We start from the raw sequence: 17,929 nt of genomic DNA, 5'->3' as shown, positions 1-17,929 counted from the left end.
AACCACTCCCACAGCCCTCAACTCACAGCCCCTGCTTGCAGTGCTGCCAGCGCCGCTGCAGCGGGAGGCCCGGGTGGCAGTACACGTGCCCAGCTCTGCTAAATACCCTCGGGTCGCCAGTCTCTGCCCGCGGGCACCCTTCGCAGGGCAATATCTGCCTCCGCTTAGATGCAGGCACAGGCCAGGTGGCAAGGCCCACGGGTGGCAGGTACACGGTTTCTGCGGGGGCTAGGGCATGGGGATGGAGGTGGAGCAGCCCTGTGGGGAGTCTGTGAGGACTCCGGGCACGGTGGGGAGCTCCCATTAGGCCATGTGGGAGCCTGGGTGCAACTCTGACTCAGCCACATGCCGGACACGGGAGAAAGATGGGGCAGGAGAACTCAACAAATGCCAAACGGGGAGGAGGGGGGCTGGCCCTGGAGGGTGGGGGAGGGGGTGGGCAGAGCACCGTTTCCCTCAGCTTTGAATTGTCTTGTTTGCCCAGATTTATGGAACCAAGATATATTCAGAGACAAACTGACAAATTAAAAGCCTTTTGACATACACGACCTGAGCTGACCCTCCAAGGGGCCTGCAGGCTGCCCTGACAGAGCCCTCTCCAGGACAGTGCCTCCTGGGGTCCCGGGTGGAATCATCCCAGATCTTCCCATACAGCCGGGGACTGGGGGGGCAGGGCAGACTCCCCCCATGCCCACGCCCACAAGTATCCACATGAGCCCAGAGAGGGCAGGGAGAAGTCAGCCCCACACAGCCACCCAGCATGACAGCTTCTCCCCTGACAGGTAGAGGTGAAGCAGCACGTTCTGGAAAGATGCCATGATGGCCGAGTTTCCTTCCCTGCCTTGGGCCCCACTGACCTCTGCCCTCACAGGTGATGTGCTGGGAGAGCCTCACTTTTGGTCTGGGGTCCAGAGCCCAGGAACCCCCCAGGCCATTTGTGGTTGACACCTGGGGGTGTTATGGTGGGGGAGGGGTGGCTGCCTCGCTCCCGTAACACCCAGGATGCACACTGTTATCAGGCCCTCTGCAGGTGAGCTCTGCTGCCAGCATCTCCCCGCCAGCAGGTGTCTGCCATCAGAGGCCACAGGTACTGGGCCCACATGCAGGAGCCTCGAGAGGAGGAAAGGAGAGAGGCCAATGTAGAAGGCAAAGAGCCTGAATAGACTTACCTGCTATCGCCAACCATGGTTGAAGGCACCAGGAGAACATGCAAGAGACATAGAGAGAGAGAAAAGCCATCAGTCAAATCACTCACATGAAGCATTAAAAATAAAAGTCACACATACTCCTATAACCTTAAGAAAAGTCACAGCAGTAAGTTAAAAACCTCCCTGTAAGTATTTAAGAATGTTTGCAGCTGACTTTCAAATTGTTCTGTTAAAAAGCAAAAACAGTGTATAAACACACACACACATACGTGTAAACATGTGTACAAAGGCAGCAAGACATTAGGAACTGGTGATTCTCAGAGAAAAATGTAAGGTTTGTTGTGTTCCTACTTCAACATTTACTTGTAGGTCTGGCAATTATCAAAGTAAAAAGTGGTCAGAAAATTCCCACAAATGAAATGTCAGGCGATTTCTACCAAATTCTAAAAGTACAGATTATTCCATTTTATATAAACCTCCCTAGATAACAGTAAAGGTACATAATCCCCAAATCAGACAAACATGTAACAACAGAAAGTTACAGCTCATCTCGTTCACCAAATACATGCAAAAATTCCAAACAACATCCAGTGGTGTGCGGATAATAATACCCTGTGGTCAGGTTGGCTTACCCCAGGTATACAAGGATGTCTAATGTCAGAAAATCCACGTGACTCATCCTATTGACAGGTATCAATGGATACGTAAGAGCATTTGCTAAAATTAAGAGCCCATCATGATAAAAATTCTCGGTAAAGGAGGAACAGATAAGAACTCCCTTAACTGGACAAGTATGCAAAAAACAAAACTCAACAAGCCTAGTGCACTGTCCTCATGCGGAGGAATTAAATTTCCTTGGAAACCAGAACAGGATGGAGAATTCCCTACACCCGTGTCAAGGCACCGCTCTACAGGGACTCGGCCGGCGGAGAAAACAAGGAACTAGAGACCTGCGGTAGACTGATCTCTGTGCCCCAGGAAAAGGGGTCTCCACCACCCACCCGTTCCTGTGGGCGTTCACCCACTGGAAACAGGGCCTTTGGCAGACATCATTTTTAGTTAAGGATGACTCATGATGGGCCTTAACCCTCCTAATGAAAGAGGCCTTCTAGAAGGCCATGGAGAGAGGCAGAAGTTGGAAACCGGAAGCCGCGAGAACCTGGAAGTGACATGGGAGGACATGGCCATGTGGTGGGAAAGCCAAGGAGCTCCAGGACTGCCACTAGGCAGCCCCAGGATGCCACAGGTTTCTGGGGGAAAGCACCACCTGATGACGCGTTGATTTGGGACCTCTCCTATCCTCATAACCATGAGCCAATGATTTCCGATTGTTGAGCCAACCCACTGCACGCTATTTGTTTCAGCAGCTGGAAAACCAAGGTGAGGCATAACTGTCAAACAGAGGTCTGTTTGTCCGTCCTGTCCCAATCGTCACCTCCCAAAGTCTGAGCTAGGCAGACTTTGCTCATGGCCACTGACCAGCATGCCTAGCAGGTAGGCTCTGCGCTTGCTCTTTGAGGAGGGAGGGTGGGAGTCCCCAAGGGGCAGGAAGTCGCAGCCCCATCGGTCCCTTTTCCTTCCTGCCTGAGCTCCCTGGGACTCGGGTGGGTAGGGCCCCAGGAACTGGTGATCTCAGCAGATGTACCTGCTGACTTCCAAGGTGATATCAGTCCCTGTCCTGGCCCGAGGGAGAGCCCCTGGCTGCAGGCCCTGGTAGGTGTCCCCAGAAGCTGAGCCCCTCCCTCGGCTAGAGTCAGGCTGGACCGGAGTAGGTGGCCTGTGCTGTGTGTCTGACCTGGCATGTGAGGTGTTTAGGGGTTCACATGAACATCTCCGGTGGCCTCTGGTCTGGTGGGGCATTTGGGAGGCTCACAGAGGTGGTATGTGAGGTGCAGCTGGGCCCTGGCTGAGTGCCTGACAGCCTTTCCAAGTCTCTGAGCCCTTGTTCCATGGAACAGCTCTTGCTGCCTTCCGACAGCCACTCCTTCTCCTTGGGGGGCCAGGCTTGGAGGTGGTAGCAGGTGCAGGGTATGCTCAGGAAACAGAGGAAGCCTCTAGACACATTGCAGGGGGGCATGAGCCTGCAAGGACGCACCGGAACAGGCCTGCCTGGGGGCTTTGGGGGGTGGCCCTGTGCTCTCAAGAGGGCTCTGGCTCAGCTTCTGCCATGCAGCTTCCCTGTGTGGAGTCCTCGGCTCTCCCTGTTTTCTGTCCACCCCGATGGGGGCCCTAGCTCCCAGGAACTGCAGGGGCTGAGGGTCTGGCCAAGGAAGGAGCCTAAGCTTGTCCCTGCAGGTGGAGGGAGCCAGCAGTGGGCTGTACCGGGCAGCAGACACACTGAGGGTAGATGGCGAGTGTGGCAGGCCCAGTCCCGGGTCACAGGGCACAGCCTGGGTGAAGTGGGTGGGAGAGGGCATCACCCTCAGACATGCCTATCAGACCAAGGCTGCCCCCTGTGTGGCATCCACGCTGGACGGGAGGCTGGCTCTGAAGGGCTCTGGGGCTGCATCTTGCCTTGTCCTTCCCTCAGTGTGGGGAGCCCTTGGCCGGCAGCTAAGATGGCAGGTGGGTCCCAGGCCCCCAGATCCCCCTACAGATCAAGGACCCAACTATTCCCATGGTGTGGGTTGAGAGCCATCTGTGGGTGACAGTGTCCAGGAAAGAGCACAAGACAGTGAGCTGAGAGACCTGCTGCAGACTGGCCCCATGGCCTTCACAGGCCGCGCACCCACTGATGGAGAGTGCCGCCTGGCACCCCCCTCCACAAGCCACTGCCCACCCCCAGCCCCTGGGTCTGCAGGGTTCTCTCACTCCACCTTCCTGTTTCTGCAACAACAGCCAATCTGTGGAAGCCGATTTCCTCTCATGTCCAGCCTTGCTCTGAGTGGGAGGAGGGGGCGGGCAAGGCTGGGAGGGGGTCTCCAATGAGGGGAAAACCACTTCAGCTCTTAAAGGAAACTGATGGGAGGAACTAGACACGCGAGAAAATATCCATAAGCATTAACTGCTAGCAAAAAAGAAAGAAATTCTTGTTCTAGGATCTGAGTCACCTCTGCTCTGGAACACATGTGAGGGAGACCGAGTCTGTGTGTATGTGTGTGTGTGAGACTGTGTCTGAGAGTGTGTGCCTGTGCGGAGGGGTGTGTGTGAGCGCGTGAGTCTATGTATGAACCAGGGGCTGCATGAGTGGTGTTTGGCCTTCGTCAGCCTCAGGGGTCCCGACAACAGGGCCTCCAAAATGGCTGCTCAGAGAAGGCTGTGCCCACCTCCCAGCTGGCGGGCACCAGTGACTTCTCGTCCTCCCCAAAGCCTGGCAGATGTGGGAGGAGAGGGGCTGGAGCCCAGCAGGGGTGGGGGAAGAGGGGCTGGAGCCCAGCAGGTGTGGGGGGAGAAGGGCTGGAACCTGGTAGGGGTGGTGTGGGGGGAGAGGGGCTGGAGCCTGGCAGGGGTGGGGGGAGAGGGGCTGGAGCCCGGCAGGTGTGGGGGGAGAGGGGCTGGAGCCCGGTAGTTGTGGGGGGAGAAGGGCTGGAGCCCGGCAGGTGTGGGGGGAGAGGGGCTGGAGTCCAGCAGGGGTGGGAGGAGAGGGGCTGGAGCCCAGCAGGGGTTGGGGGAGAGGGGCTGGAGCCCAGTAGTTGTGGGGGGAGAGGGGCTGGAGCCCGGCAGGTGTGGGGGGAGAGGGGCTAGAGCCCGGTAGGTGTGGGGGGAGGGCTGGAACCTGGTAGGGGTGGTGTGGGGGTGTCAAAGCCAGGGGCTCTTTCCTGTGTTAGAGAGTAGAGTCCTGTGTGTTGGGTAGGTGCTGGGATGGCCCCGGACCAGCCTGCAGACGGCAGGAGGGGAGCAGCTGCCATGGCCCCCTGGAGCCTTCCCATATGAGAAACACCATCGAAGGTCCCCTCCTGAACTCCAGGTCCAGCTGAGCCCTGGCTCTGGGCAGTCGGAAAGTCCCCTTGGGTAGGAAGCTGGTATTGCTCCATACAATGAGAGCTGCGGGGACAGGCTGCCCAAAGGGACCCTCCCCAACCCAGGACCGAAGTGGCTGCATGGGTCTCCCTGGGGACAGCTGGCAGGCTGGAGGCCCTCTGTGCAGCATGGCCCCGAGGGGAGGCTGAACACACGCAGGCCTGCACGACCTCCACGCCCCGTGCTGCTCACAGGGCCTCAGAGTGGCCTGGCAAGTGGGAAGGACCTGCCCGTCCGAGCCTGGGAGCCAGTTCCCTGCTGGCCCAGACTCAGGGGGGCCTGAGTCTACAGGCATGAAGGGCTGCTCTCTGCCTGGGGTGGCTTCTGCACACCATGTGCCTTAGTCTGGAGCACCCTGCACCCTCTGCGTTACGGCTGGCTCCTACGCCCACCTGGAGCCCTCCGAGGGCCTCGACCCTCCCAATTATGGGTTCTGGGAGAAAAGGGGGAGGGTGCAGCTCCCAAGAAGGAGGCATGACAAAGCGCACAGATATCAGCCTCCCCCCAAGTGCCGGCCAGGGGCTGGTTTCTTCTACACGCCCAGGAGCACCCACACCCGACCACAGTCTTCTGACAGCCAGGGTTCCACGCAGGCCGCATGGCTCCAGAGTCTCATCTTAGGCCCTCCCAGGTGACCAGGAGCCCCAGGGAAGTGGGGACAATGCAGGGGGCTCCTAGGGGCAGCTGAAATCACCGCTGCCTCCTCCCTCCTTGGAGCCCGGCTGTGAGAGCCGGAAACAGCGAAGGCTGACGCGTGTGATGCGTCACTCTCCGGGGAGATCCAGGGTAGGTGGAGCTGGGGAAGGAGAGCAGATGGCCTCTGGGGCGGGGAGTGGTTCTGAGGTCACCTGGAGGCCGCGTGGGGGCATATGCAGACCTCGGAACAAGGGCCTTGTCTGTCACAGCCCACCCCTGCCCACCTGCCTGCAGCCTCCCAGACACTCGCAGCCTTGGGGCGGGAGGCAGGGCGGCAAGGGGGTGAGACTGCCTGGCCCCTGGTCTCCTCTGCTCACTCTTGGCTCTGGGAGTTTCGATGCAGGGGGCTCCTGGGGGCAGATGAAGCCACCTTCACCTCCTTTGCTAGCCTGGCTTCCGGGAGGGCTTAGGGAACAGCCTCTGCTTTCAGGATATGGCTTCTCGATGGCATGGTTTTAAAGCACAACTTGCCCAAAGGCAGGCTTGGCGTCAGCATAGGGAGTTAGTGGGTGCTGGTGGGGGTGGGGTCCCCCAGGTGTGCCATGACCCCGTGACAAGCAGGAAGCCCCTAGATGGTGAGTGGAAGGCTGAAGGGTCAATCCCTGGGGGTGGCTCTGCTGCGCTGTGGCAGGTGCTTGTGGTTGCTTCAGCCCCCTGCCAAAGGTCCAGGACTCAGTTCCCAACCCTGTGCTGTGCTCAGCGCATCAGCCCAGCCCCTCCTCTCACCAGCCCTGCCCAGGCACTTCTGAGCCCCAGGGATCCTGCCTGTGAGACTGAGGCATTAAGGCTTCTGGGTGCAGTCAGGTGGGCCGAGGCCTGAGCTGTACGCAGTGGAGTGGGAGGCATGGGTTACTCGGGCCATGGGGTCTTCTCCAAGGGAACCTTGGCCCCCACCCAAGAGCTGCTCCCACAGGCAGGAAGCCTGATACTGAATGGGGCCCTGGGTGCTGCCCACTTTCCTCGGCACGGGCCCCCGCCTACGCCTTTCCTTCCCTGGCTCAATGTACTGCTGGGAGGGGGCTCAGCAAACAGTCCCCAGTGAATGCATGGTGAATGCGTGGCACACCACCTGGCTGCACAGTGCCCTTTCCAGGGTCCCACGGCTCTGCTGGGCACCTCCCTCACACGGGGTGAGGTTTCCCCAGTGGAACACGCACCAGGCCTCTAAGAGCCCACTGCCCATGGTGACACCACAGCGGCCTGCGTTCTTGATTTCAAACGCAGCCCCTGTCTTTGCAGGCCCTCATTTCCTGACAGTGCCGGAGCTCCAGGGAAATAAATATCTAGATGGGGAGGCTCCTGGCCCGCTGCCTGCCTGAGCCTGGGGAGATGTGAGCTGTGCATTTCCCTCCTGGATAGCAACCACCAGCCCTGTGATACGACCCAAGGCAGTGGGTGGGGGTGGGGTGGGGAGTCAGAGGTTGCAAATACAGGACTGTGCTGGCCACGTGGGGGTGAGGGTGATGAGGGAAATCCTCATTCCCCCATCTCGGGGTGGGGGTGCAGGAATCTGTTTGCTGAAGGGGTGGTGCAGCAGGGGATAGGGGTGGGGCCAGGGGACCGAGGCTGTCCAGGCCCCACTAGGTTGGGGAGCAATGCGGTAGTTTCCCCATAGACGCAGGCCTCCCCGGATCCCCATCTGGAGGGGAGGGGGTCATGACTGCAGAGCAGGGAAGGCGGGGCTCGGGTCTTAGCTGCAGAATCCTTTCTTCCAACACCATCTCATGGGCCCACAATAAAACAGACAGGGAACAGAAGTGCCCTGCAGGGGTCCCCCTGCTTGCCTGGCTGGCCTTTCTGGGGCTAGGACATCCTAACGGGCGGGCAGCTGGCCACGTCTATCAATCGGGCCTCCCACGCCCAGGGGAACTAGAGACGAGCAGACCCAACCTCTGCCCAGACCCAAACGGCGCAGATGGAGAGATGGGGGTTGGAGAAGACACCAGGACACACAGGAACTACCTTCTGCCCCTCTGTGCAGTGCTTCAATGTCCTGACAGGGGAACAGACCACAGGCATGAAGAAGGGGCAGGTGTTGGCCTGCCAGCTGTCAGGGAAGCGGACACTTCCCGCTGCGACCCCTGGGCGCGGCTGTTAGCCTGGTGATGGGCTGGGGACCTGGGTGACCGTCTGGGAGAGCGCCGTGATAGGCACAAGTACCAAAGGGGAGCTACCGTGCCCACCCCTGGGGACACACCCGAGTCCATGGAGGCTGAGGGGGCAGCTTCCCCCACACTGTGCGGGTAATAGCCCAGATGGAGCCACTCCCTGCCTGCTCCCAGGGCCAGGTGGAGGAAGGAGAGAGAGCCCTGCACACCTGATATCAAACCCAGTAGCCAACAAATTAGACACGCAAGTCAGGGATTGGCGTGAGAAACCTTAAAAACAAGACTGGGGGTGAAAAGCGAGTTGGTGGAGGTTACGTGTCATTTGGTTCAGGTTCTGGGAAGTTTGTGATATCACAGCAGTGCAGGATGCTGTATTGAGGAGATGCATGTCTGCAGGAAAAGTATAAAAACAGGCTCAGGGAAAATAGGAAGCACTGCACAGAGGGGCAGAAGGGGGTCACAGGTCGGGGGGACGCCCGGGGTGTCATCTTCACTTGTCCAACCCCGAGGCCAAGCAGTGTGGACAGGGATTTGCTAAACGTGTGATTATTATGGCTGAATCACAACCCCACTAAGACACATTCAAGTCTTGACCCAGCTGGAGCTGGAGCTGGAGCTGGAGCAGGGTGGGACCCACCCCACATGCTGGTGTCCTCGTGAGAAGGGGAGAATTAGGCACAAACACACACAGACAGAGGGGAGAGAGCCATGTGACAGTGAAGGCAGAGAATATCATGGCTGTCCGGCAAACTACCGGCAGCCAGGAGAGAAGCGTGGGACCGAGTTTCCCCAGCAGAGTGCCAACACCCTGGTCTCGGACCTCTGGCCTCAAGCCCCCAGCGGGTGCTGCTTTGTGGGGGCAGCCCCAGGAGACCAAGCTGATGAGACAGACCCCCTGGACGGCCCAAAAAGTGCCAACACCCCAGGGATCACACCATGGGCTCAGCTGGGGGGCTGGCCCAGGCCCTGGGCAAAGGGGACTCCCAGGAGAGACAAAGACCACCGGTGAAAAGTTCTGGGGGGGGCTCAGTGGGGTGGGGAAGAGAAAGCCCCGGGACTCAGCCAGGCAGGGCCTCATGGTGTATGGCTGAATATACTGCCAGCCCCACCCCTTAACTTGCACCCCTGGTCCCCCCGGCCCCCTGTCAAGTCCCAGTCTCTGGGGTGGGGTGGCTGTCTGCACAGGCACATTCCAGGGTGTCGGCCCTGAAAGGCCAGTGATCCTGGCAATGTCCCAGCCCCTAACCCTCCACTGAAGCTGCCAGGGGGTCTTGAGCTGACAGTCAGCAAGTGGGGACGAACCGACCTTGTAGCCGGTGGCAGGAGAAACAAGGCGTGCTATTATGTGCTTTTTGCAGTAAAGAGCCCACGGTGTCAGGTGCAATTCAAGCACCCACCTAGGAGACAGACACTGTTCTCCTGCCAGTCACATATAAGAGGAAAGTGAGGCAGAGAAGGTGCAGAGAGCTTGTTAGGGGCAGTGTGGAGCAGAGCTTATGAGCTCTCTGGCTCCCAATGCAGGATCCTTGCTGCCAAGGCACCCATCTCCCATGGGGAGCGGAGCAGAGCTTATGAGCCCCGATCAAGGCCAGGTACTGACACAGGTTCCCTGAACCCAGTGCTAGCATCCCACTTTGCAGGCAAAGAGCACGAGGCTCAAAGGTAAACACTTATCTGGGGGGGCATTGAGGAGCTCGGAGGATCGAACGTTCACTGGCAGCACTGGGTGCTGAGAATGGCCTGGGCTGACTGCAGAGAGCCCCTCCAAGGATGGCCTGGACTCTGGAAGGACAGAACTGGTCCCATCTCCCCATATCTGCAGGCCCAGGACAGACACAGAGGGGCACGGTCCCTGAGTTACTGGCCTTCGCGACCCCACAGCCAGCCCTGCCCTCAGTTGGCTCCACAGCTTTGTAAACAATTAACTCTAGAGTTTTAATTCTGTCAGACAATTACTGACTTGTTCTGAATCTCCCCATGCCTCCCCCCACCCCCCAGGACATGTAAACCAATGGAGGCCGCGGCTGCTCACGCTGTACGGGGTGGATGCGCGGCCGTGAGGGCCTCACCCTGTGCGTGCTGACTCTGGACTGTGGGATTAGGGGGTGTGGCTCTGACCAGACACACGCCACCCGGCACGGAGGGGCTGAGAGGTCACAGGTGGCTGGCAAATCAAATGTCGAACTCAACAACCCTGGCAGTGGTTCACTGCCAGGGAACTGAGGCACGGAGAGGGGGCACTTGCCTGGGCCGGCCCCTGAGTCTGCTGGCTCCAGACAAAGGCAGGAGGGGCTGATGGCGGGGGGGGGGAGGCTGGGTGCTCCTCTCCTTGGGTTCCCAATGCCCTTGTCTGCACAGTCGAGGGGGATCTCCTCTTGACACATGCCCCGGGCTGAGCAGTGGCTGGTCCCTCTCTGTCCCCAGGTGGACTTCAGGGTTCCCACAGTGCCCTGGGGAATTCAGGCAGCCCTCAAGGGACCTGCGACCCCAGGACTGGGGTTCACAGCTGGGTGAATGAACGCACACCTGGGGCTGGCAACTGCTTCCTCTTCAAAGAACAGCCCCAGCTGGGACAAGAAATAGCCGCCCACCCCCACGGAGTCTTGGGCAGAGACAGGGGCAGGCAGTGCTGCTGCAGAAAGAGGGAGCTGGCTGCCCGGGGGACTAGGCCTCCTCTACAAAGCCCCAGCACCCACCAAGCAGGCCTGGGGGTCACTGAGGTTGGTTAGGGGCAGTTGGCGGCTAGGGGGAGACTGGCTACCCTGGCTGGCTTCTGCTCCCTCTGCACAGGACATCCCTGGCTGGGACGGACCACGGGTTGGTCTCCCAGTAGCTGTCTCGTGTGTGTGTGTGTGTGTGTGTGTGTGTGTGTGTGTGCGCGCGCGCGTGGTGGGCGGGGAGGGGGTAAGGGTGCCATGGTTTTCCATGATAATAGGCTGGGAAAGCAGGGAACTTTGGACAACACCACACCAGGGCATGGGCACTTGGCAGAATTGTAGACACACAGAACATCAGGCCTCAAGTACTGCAACTGGAGAGTAAGGGCCTGCACTCGATGCGTCTAACCTCTGCTGACCTGAGCCCCCACACCATCACGCTGGAGCAGCTCCCCAAGCTGCTGCTCACCAGGCCCTTCCTTCCTGGAAACCCACAGCTGGCTGAAAACCACCAGGCGAGGTAAAAGCGGCTCACAGGCCCCAAGGCTGCCTGTGTGCCGGGGGCAGAGCCGGCCTTCAGCAGGGGGAAGGTCTCGTTGTAGGCGGGTACCGGGGCAGGAGAAGCTAGGTTTGCCTGGGGTGGTCAGGGACCTGGAGATGCACCCCAGCAAGGGAGTCGCCCCAGGAAGCCAAGGAAGCCTGGGAAAACTCCCAGCTTTTGCCCCTCACCGTCCCACGTGCTGTCCTGTCATCCCAGAAAAAAGAGATGAACATGAGCACAAACGGATCAAGACCTTGTCAGCCCAGTGCCCCTGTCCCTGCAGGCACACTGTGGCATGACTGACCACACGCTCTGCCGAACATGAGCCCCCCCACCCCCTCCCCGCCCTGGTCCTCCTTCTACTGGACAAATAGGAGGGGTCAGAGTGGGCACTGTGACCTGTGCTGGGGGGCTGAGCCAGCAAGCTCTAGGCCTCGCGGACCCCCGAAGCCAACCTGCTCACACGGCAGTGGCAGGGGCTGCTGTGCCAGGGCCCAGGCTGATTCCTGCCTTCCTGCTGCCTGGCAAGGCTGTGGGGGTCCCTGTAAAGCCAGAGACCAGGTCCACGAGTTGAACTGCCCCTACACCCAGGATCTGGAGGGCCTGGCTCTCTCAATCTCAGGGAGATGGTGGTGGGGCCTGGGGTCTACGGTTCTACAGCTGCAGATGGTCCCAACCGGGGCGGGGGTAGGGCTGGGGGCTGCGCAGCCATGACAAGGGCTGGGAGGTGTGCCCAGGCTTCGGGGTACACCCCCAAACCCCAGCTCCTGCCCTCCTCGCTGGGGGTTCCAATGAGCTTTCCAGCATTTCTGGGTCTTGAATTTCTGGTGTGGAAAATGGGGGGCCAAGCAAGATAAGTCATTTTGAGAATCCCTGAGCTTCCCCGAGTGCAACCCTTCTCTCTCCAGACCCTGGCTCTTTGCCCAGATTTGGGACCCCATAACCCATCACCCCTCTCCTCCAGGCACCCCAGGAGAGACTTGGAAACTGGCTACCCAGACATCTGCAACTGATCCCTCTTTCCTCTTCCCCCTAACAGTGGTGAAACCCAGATATCCATGAGCAAAGGGGGCCGGCATCTGGGGGTAACTGGGGCCCAAATGCTCCCAATCCCCCACAAGGTGACAGGAGACCCCCAAGGACACACCAGCCAGGCAGGAAGTCCCAAGGGAAACCACAAGACAAACGCTTTCTTGCTAATTTAAGAAAATTTTTGTTTTTTTCTTTTAACCCGCAATACCGCTCACTACCAAGAGGGCACAACTGAGATGGGGCAGGTAAAGTGGGGGAAAGAGCTTCCAGAAAATGACAGCACGCTACTGAGAGTGTAAAAATGTGCAGACCGTTCAACTCAGAAATCCCACCCCTCGGAACTTCCACAGGAAACCACAGCCGTGAAAAATATCCACGGGACGAAATGTCCACATGACCCAGGACCGGAAACTGTGAGGTTGGCAAAGGAGAGAAACATCCAGAAGCAGCTCGCCCGCAGTCACACAAATACCAAGTCTTAACCGAGTAGTTCAGATTACAGTAAAAAAACCGTGCAGGGCCACGGTGACTTTGTTCTCTTTTATGCTGTCACCTCCCAAGTATCTACCACAATCGGTCGTCACTTTACTACCAAAAGAAGAGAGAGGGAGGCAGGGCCCCTCAGCAACAGGTGACAGCAAAGCCTGTCCCACCCCCACACCAGGGGGCCTGGGACCAACAGTGTCACTGACCGCTGACTGTGTGCCAAGGACAGCAGTCAAACTGTGCTGATAAGCCAGCCTGATTTCAAAGTGACAGTGGATGCCACTGGTCCCGGGTTGCAGGGCGGGGACCTGTGAATACCCAGCCCCAAGCCTTTTAGCACCCACACTCTTGTGGACCCTCACGGCCTGAGGCCACTCCAGTGGGGTATGTTTTGCAAGAGAAGTCACTAGAAGGTCAGCAAGGCCTGATGTCTCCAATTCTACAGTGCTTGAGGGGCAGCCCGAGTTACAGAGCAGGGATGATGTCGCACGCCAGCATGCCACCGAAAAATAAGTACACCCCTTGAAGTTGTGTCTAGTGTATTTCCTTAAAAATGGAATCAGCTGTCTTGTTTTGGGTTCTATTGGCAATCTAATCCTACACAGTTTGACTGTGAACTCCCTTCTGGTCTCCGACTGGGGGTCAGCCCCCGAGGTCTCTCCTGGCCATGTGGGGCCCCTACCAGGCTGCGGTGGGCCCTGCTTGCTGGCCCATTGCCACACTCGGTCTTGGGCCTTGATCTCAAGTAGCAGACATCACTCAAGGCCAGACTCTCTGGGGGATGCTGCCGACACGTCAGGGAAAGGGAGGGGGACCAGAAGGTCCTGCCAGTGCTAGCCTGCAGGCAGTGCCACGTGATGGGATGTGCTAGGGAGGCCGGCGAGCATGGGAGTCACGGGAGAGTCAGGGAAGGCTTCCTTGAGGAAGAGATGGCTGAGCCAAAACTGGAGGAAGACTGGGGGGTGGGATGGAAGGGACAAGGAAGGGAGGGAGAGGAAGGCATGTGGGCAGAGGGCAGCAAGAAAATCTCAGCTGAGGGCACCAGGTGTTGGGAAGCAGAGGCCTGCAGTGAGGGGTGAGGAGGTGGCAGTGTGGGCAGGCACTGAGAGGGCACACACCACCTGGGCTGGCCTACTTGGCCATGCCTGGCAAGGCCACGTAATGGGCAGCCAGGCAGTGGCCCACTGAGGTGTCTCTGATGGGCCTACTGCGAGGGACATGCAGGCCGAGCCCAGGTACCCTGCCAGGGTAGGCTGTAAGCCACAAGAAGCTCCCACGATTTCAGGGGTAACCCCCCGGTGGCCCTGGCATGATTCTACCTGTGCCTTCTCTTCTGCCCCATTGCCTCCAGGAGAGAGGCATGGTGCCAGGAGCAGGGCTCAGAGCCTGGGAATGACCCTGGAAGGCGGTATGCAGGGACTTTAGAGAGGTCCTTGGAAAGGACACATGCCAGTGGGCCAGCCAGAGAGCCCTCCTTCCAGCGTGGCCAGACGTGCGGACACCTGCTCCTCTCTACCAAGCCAGAAATTCCCAATCACACTCCAGGAAACTGTTAAAAGCCCATCCATCTCTATTTGTCACCTCAGTGTGTACCCCAGCTAGGGCGACCCAGGCTGCTGGTATGTGCTATGTGTGCGTGGGGTGGGGGGACTGGGCACATCTTCCCGTCTGTGTCACAAGCCCTGACTTTCTTAGGAACCAAGGACTGCCTCACTCGGAGCTGCGGGGCCAGGGAGGGCAGGGGAGGTTTCACCCAAGTTCCCATGTGTGTGTGGCACTGGGGATGCAGAGAGGAGAAAGAAGGGGTCCCTGTTGGGCCCAGGCCAGAGAGGCCCCACTGGAGTGGCCCACGGACCCAGGCCCTCTCCTCTTCCATCAAAGACCCGCCAGGCCATGGGGAGAGAGGGCAGGCAGGCTGTGGGGGGGAGCGTGGGTGATGACACACTAGAGCAGTTGGGGTGACACCGAGCCTCCCTGCACCAGGCATGCCCCAGAGGCCCGGGCATCCCCACCACCCACAGGAGCAGGACTTCCCAGCCGGCCCTCTGTAGCACCCCAGCTTCCGCGGTGCCCCAACTCAGCCCCAGGCTTAGAGGAGCAGCTTGCGGATAAACCTCAATGGCAGACTAGCTCTTGTATGAACAAAGCCAAGATGACTTCAGCCTCTCGAGAAAGTTCATTAAAAAAGCAATTTACCTGGTGGCTGAAACGGAAAAGACAAGGAGGGGAGGGCCGGGGGAAGGGCACTGGCAGGGCCTGGGTAGCCAGCAGCCCCACTGCCCAGAGCCGCTGGCCATGAGGGCGGTCCTCTGGGGTCAGATGACCACACTGCCTCTCCATCCTCACCTCTCCCACCCTCCACTCTGGGCAGGGGTATGAGTGCCTCCTTTCGGCCCAGCAGGGAGGCCAAGGGCCCTTCACCCTGGTGACCCAGACAATAAATTGGCCTCAGGAGACAGGGCCGCAGGAGGAGCTTCCTAGTTGCAAACAAGGGCTGGGGCACCTGAGCACATGCTCGCTTCAAAGGCTTGAGCTTCTGGCAGCCCGAAAAGCAGGTTTTGCACACCTTCCTGGCTCTCCCTGAGCTGATGCCTGGCTGACGGCTGGCTGGGTGCACCCACCTGGGCCTCTTGGTAGAAGGGGTGTCCCTGGGTCCTCTGAACCCCAAGCTTTTCAAAAGCCCAGCAAGGGCAGAACGGAGAGCTGCTGTCTGCGAGGGGTGAAGTGGGATGGCCAAGGGGCAGGGGGCTTGTGGCAAACCTGCCCCAGATCTGGGACACCCACTTCCTGACAGCCTAAGAAAGTCCCTAGCAGTGCAGCACCCTGGACTGTGTGCCAGCTCCTACCAGCCAGAAGCCCTGGTCCTCAGCCCAGACACACCAGGATTCCCGCACCTTCTTGACCAGAGGGAGCCCCCAAAACAGACGCACACACCAACTCCCTCGGTCCCCAAGCCAGCCTGTCAGTGGCTTCAGTTCTAAGACAAACCCTAGAAGATAAACAAAAAGCAGGGACCTCGGGGAAGAGGCCTGGCAGGCACCCCTGCAGGGCCAACTGCACAGCAGGAACAGGAGAGAATGAACCCCAACTTCAAACATTTGGCTACAGAGTGCTGCCCAGGAGAGCTGTAACCAGTACTTCTTCCTACAATGGTGCCCAGAGAGACCAGCCTTGTACCCCCAACCCACAGAGAAGGGTGCCTGGCTGCACAGGTGCCCGTGACCTGCTCCACAGCTCCCCACCCCAACCCCATCCTGGGGAAGGGAGGCTATGTCAGCCAGCTTTGTTTCCCTTTCAAGGGGGCCTGCCCTAGAGGCTCTACCTGCAGGATGGCAGTGCCTCCTGTCCAGCTCAAGACGGGTAGGCCGGCCACACGTGGGCCTTTGTTCTACCTGCATGTGCCTCAGGAATAGCCCACCCTCACCTGGCAGCTCCTTTCCAGCCTGCATGGACCACTGTGGGCATGCTGGGGATAGGTGGGGGAGGGCTGGAACCACAGGTGCAGGGAAGAAGCACTCTCCCTCACTAGCTCTTTTAATGTGAATGTGGGTGAACCCAAATGTGCCAGGTGTAACACAAACCCATAGGGATCTACTTCCTAGGGACAACTAGCTCTCAGCAGGGGCCACAAGGAGTCAGCCTGGACCTATAATTGAAACCACCTAGGTTTCACACCTACAGTGGGACGAACGTCTGGGGGAATTGGATGGAGACCCAAGGACGAAGCCCTGGCACTGACCGGTGTGAAGGGGAGGGTGCAGGACAAAGAAGGGTGCCCCGAAGAAGTAGAAGGGGCCAGAGATATCAAAGGGCACTGGTGACAGCCGGCGGAGCAGAATGAGCTAAAGGCGTCCACCCAGGTTAGGACCGGCTGGAGTGGGTGCAGGGAACCCATGGCGGGAGCAAGAAACAAAGATAGGCAGAAAAGAGTGGACGCAAAGCAGTCGGCAGGACAAGGGCGGTGCAGAGACCCGGCTGGAAGAGGACCCACACGCGGGGGATAACTGCCGCCGTGAGTCCCGAAGGCGCCGTGCCGAAGTGCCCCAGCGCCTGGATCCCGGCTAGACGCTCCCTTCCCACTCTCCTCCCAGGTGCACATCTGGGAGCTATTCCCCGCACTCCAGTCCCGGCGCTCACCTGGGCGCACATCCCCGCACCCTTCCCCTCACCCCCGCCCCCCCGCCCGGTGCTCACCTGGGCGTGCGCAGAGCGGCCGGGTCGCGGCGGTCCAACACGCCGGGCACGCAGTTGGTGAGCTCGGTCCAGTCGGCGTGCAGCCCGCAACTCCAGCCGGTGGAAAAACGGGAGAAGAGCCAGGTCTCGCGGCGGTTGGGCCGGTAGCAGGTGCACTTCTTCTGGCCGGGCCGGCAGTCGCAGGGCACCTCGAGGCGCACGTTCTGCACGAGGTGGCGGCCGAAGGTGGTGCCGCCCGTCTTCTGGATGTGCAGGAAGACGATGACGTCGTCGCCCTTCATGTCGAAGCGCAGCGAGCGCTCGAGCTCGCGCACAGGGAAGTAGTACTTCTTCTCGTAGTGCGGGTCCGGCGTGGGAAAGAGATCCAGGTCGTCCGGGGGCGCGCGGCCGCCGGGGGCGCCCAGGCCCAGCCCCGGGCCCGCGTACTGGTAAAGGATGAGCATGAAGCACACCGAACCCGCCACCACCAGCACGAACTTGCTGGCGCGCTCAACCATGGTCCTGCCGCCGGCGCGCCGCCGCCGCATGTGTCACCATCGCCGGCGGGCCAGGCGCGGGGCGGGAGGCCGGCCGCCGGGTCCCCGCGTCCCCCGCTGGTCCCCGGCGCGCTCGGCCGCGGGCGCCCGGGAGGCCCGGAGGGCGCCGCCGCCACCACCGCCCGCCCTCCCGCGCTCCGGCCCGACCCCGGACCCCGGCGCCGCCCGGCTACTCCGCGCCGCAGCCGCCCGCAAAAGCGCGGGCCCGGGTCCTGCGCCGCGCCATGGCTGCTCCCCGCTTGGAGCCCCGCGCCCACCAGCTCCGCTCAGCTCCGCGCCGAGAACGCTCTGCGCCGCCCCGCGCGCCGCCGCGTCTCCGCAGTCCGCCGCCCGCCCCACCCCCGGCCCGCCCCTCGGCCCGCCCCCGCCGTCGCTTGCAGCAGCTTGCCGTCGCCGCCCGCTCGGGTTCCTAGCCCCGCCTCCGAGCGCCGGGGGCCGCGGGCGGGGGCTGGGCGGGAGAATGCGGGTGGGCACTCAAGACCCCTGGCTCCTGGCGGCAGCCGCAGGGGGAGCTCGTGTCCGGTCGCTGTGGCGAGGATGCAATCGCTCCACGAGGTACTGAGGTTGGGAC

At 60.3% G+C, this 17,929-nt stretch overlaps 1 protein-coding gene across 1 annotated transcript in view; it reads right to left on the bottom strand.

The window, feature by feature from the left end:
• HS6ST1 (heparan sulfate 6-O-sulfotransferase 1) overlaps positions 1-17,350 on the bottom strand; it is a 31,331-nt gene extending 13,981 nt beyond the window's left edge. Inside the window, exon 1 of the mRNA XM_077153428.1 lies at positions 16,823-17,350. Coding sequence (XP_077009543.1) covers positions 16,823-17,349 — 527 coding nt within the window. The 5' untranslated portion in view covers position 17,350. The remainder of the gene's footprint in view (positions 1-16,822) is intronic.
• Between the last annotated feature and the right edge of the window lie 579 nt (positions 17,351-17,929).

The sequence above is a fragment of the Tamandua tetradactyla genome, chromosome 3 (assembly GCF_023851605.1).
Source record: "Tamandua tetradactyla isolate mTamTet1 chromosome 3, mTamTet1.pri, whole genome shotgun sequence".
NCBI classification, from domain to species: Eukaryota; Metazoa; Chordata; class Mammalia; order Pilosa; family Myrmecophagidae; genus Tamandua; species Tamandua tetradactyla.
Note: the sequence above shows the minus strand (reverse complement) of the source record. Positions and strands in the feature narration are given on the sequence as shown.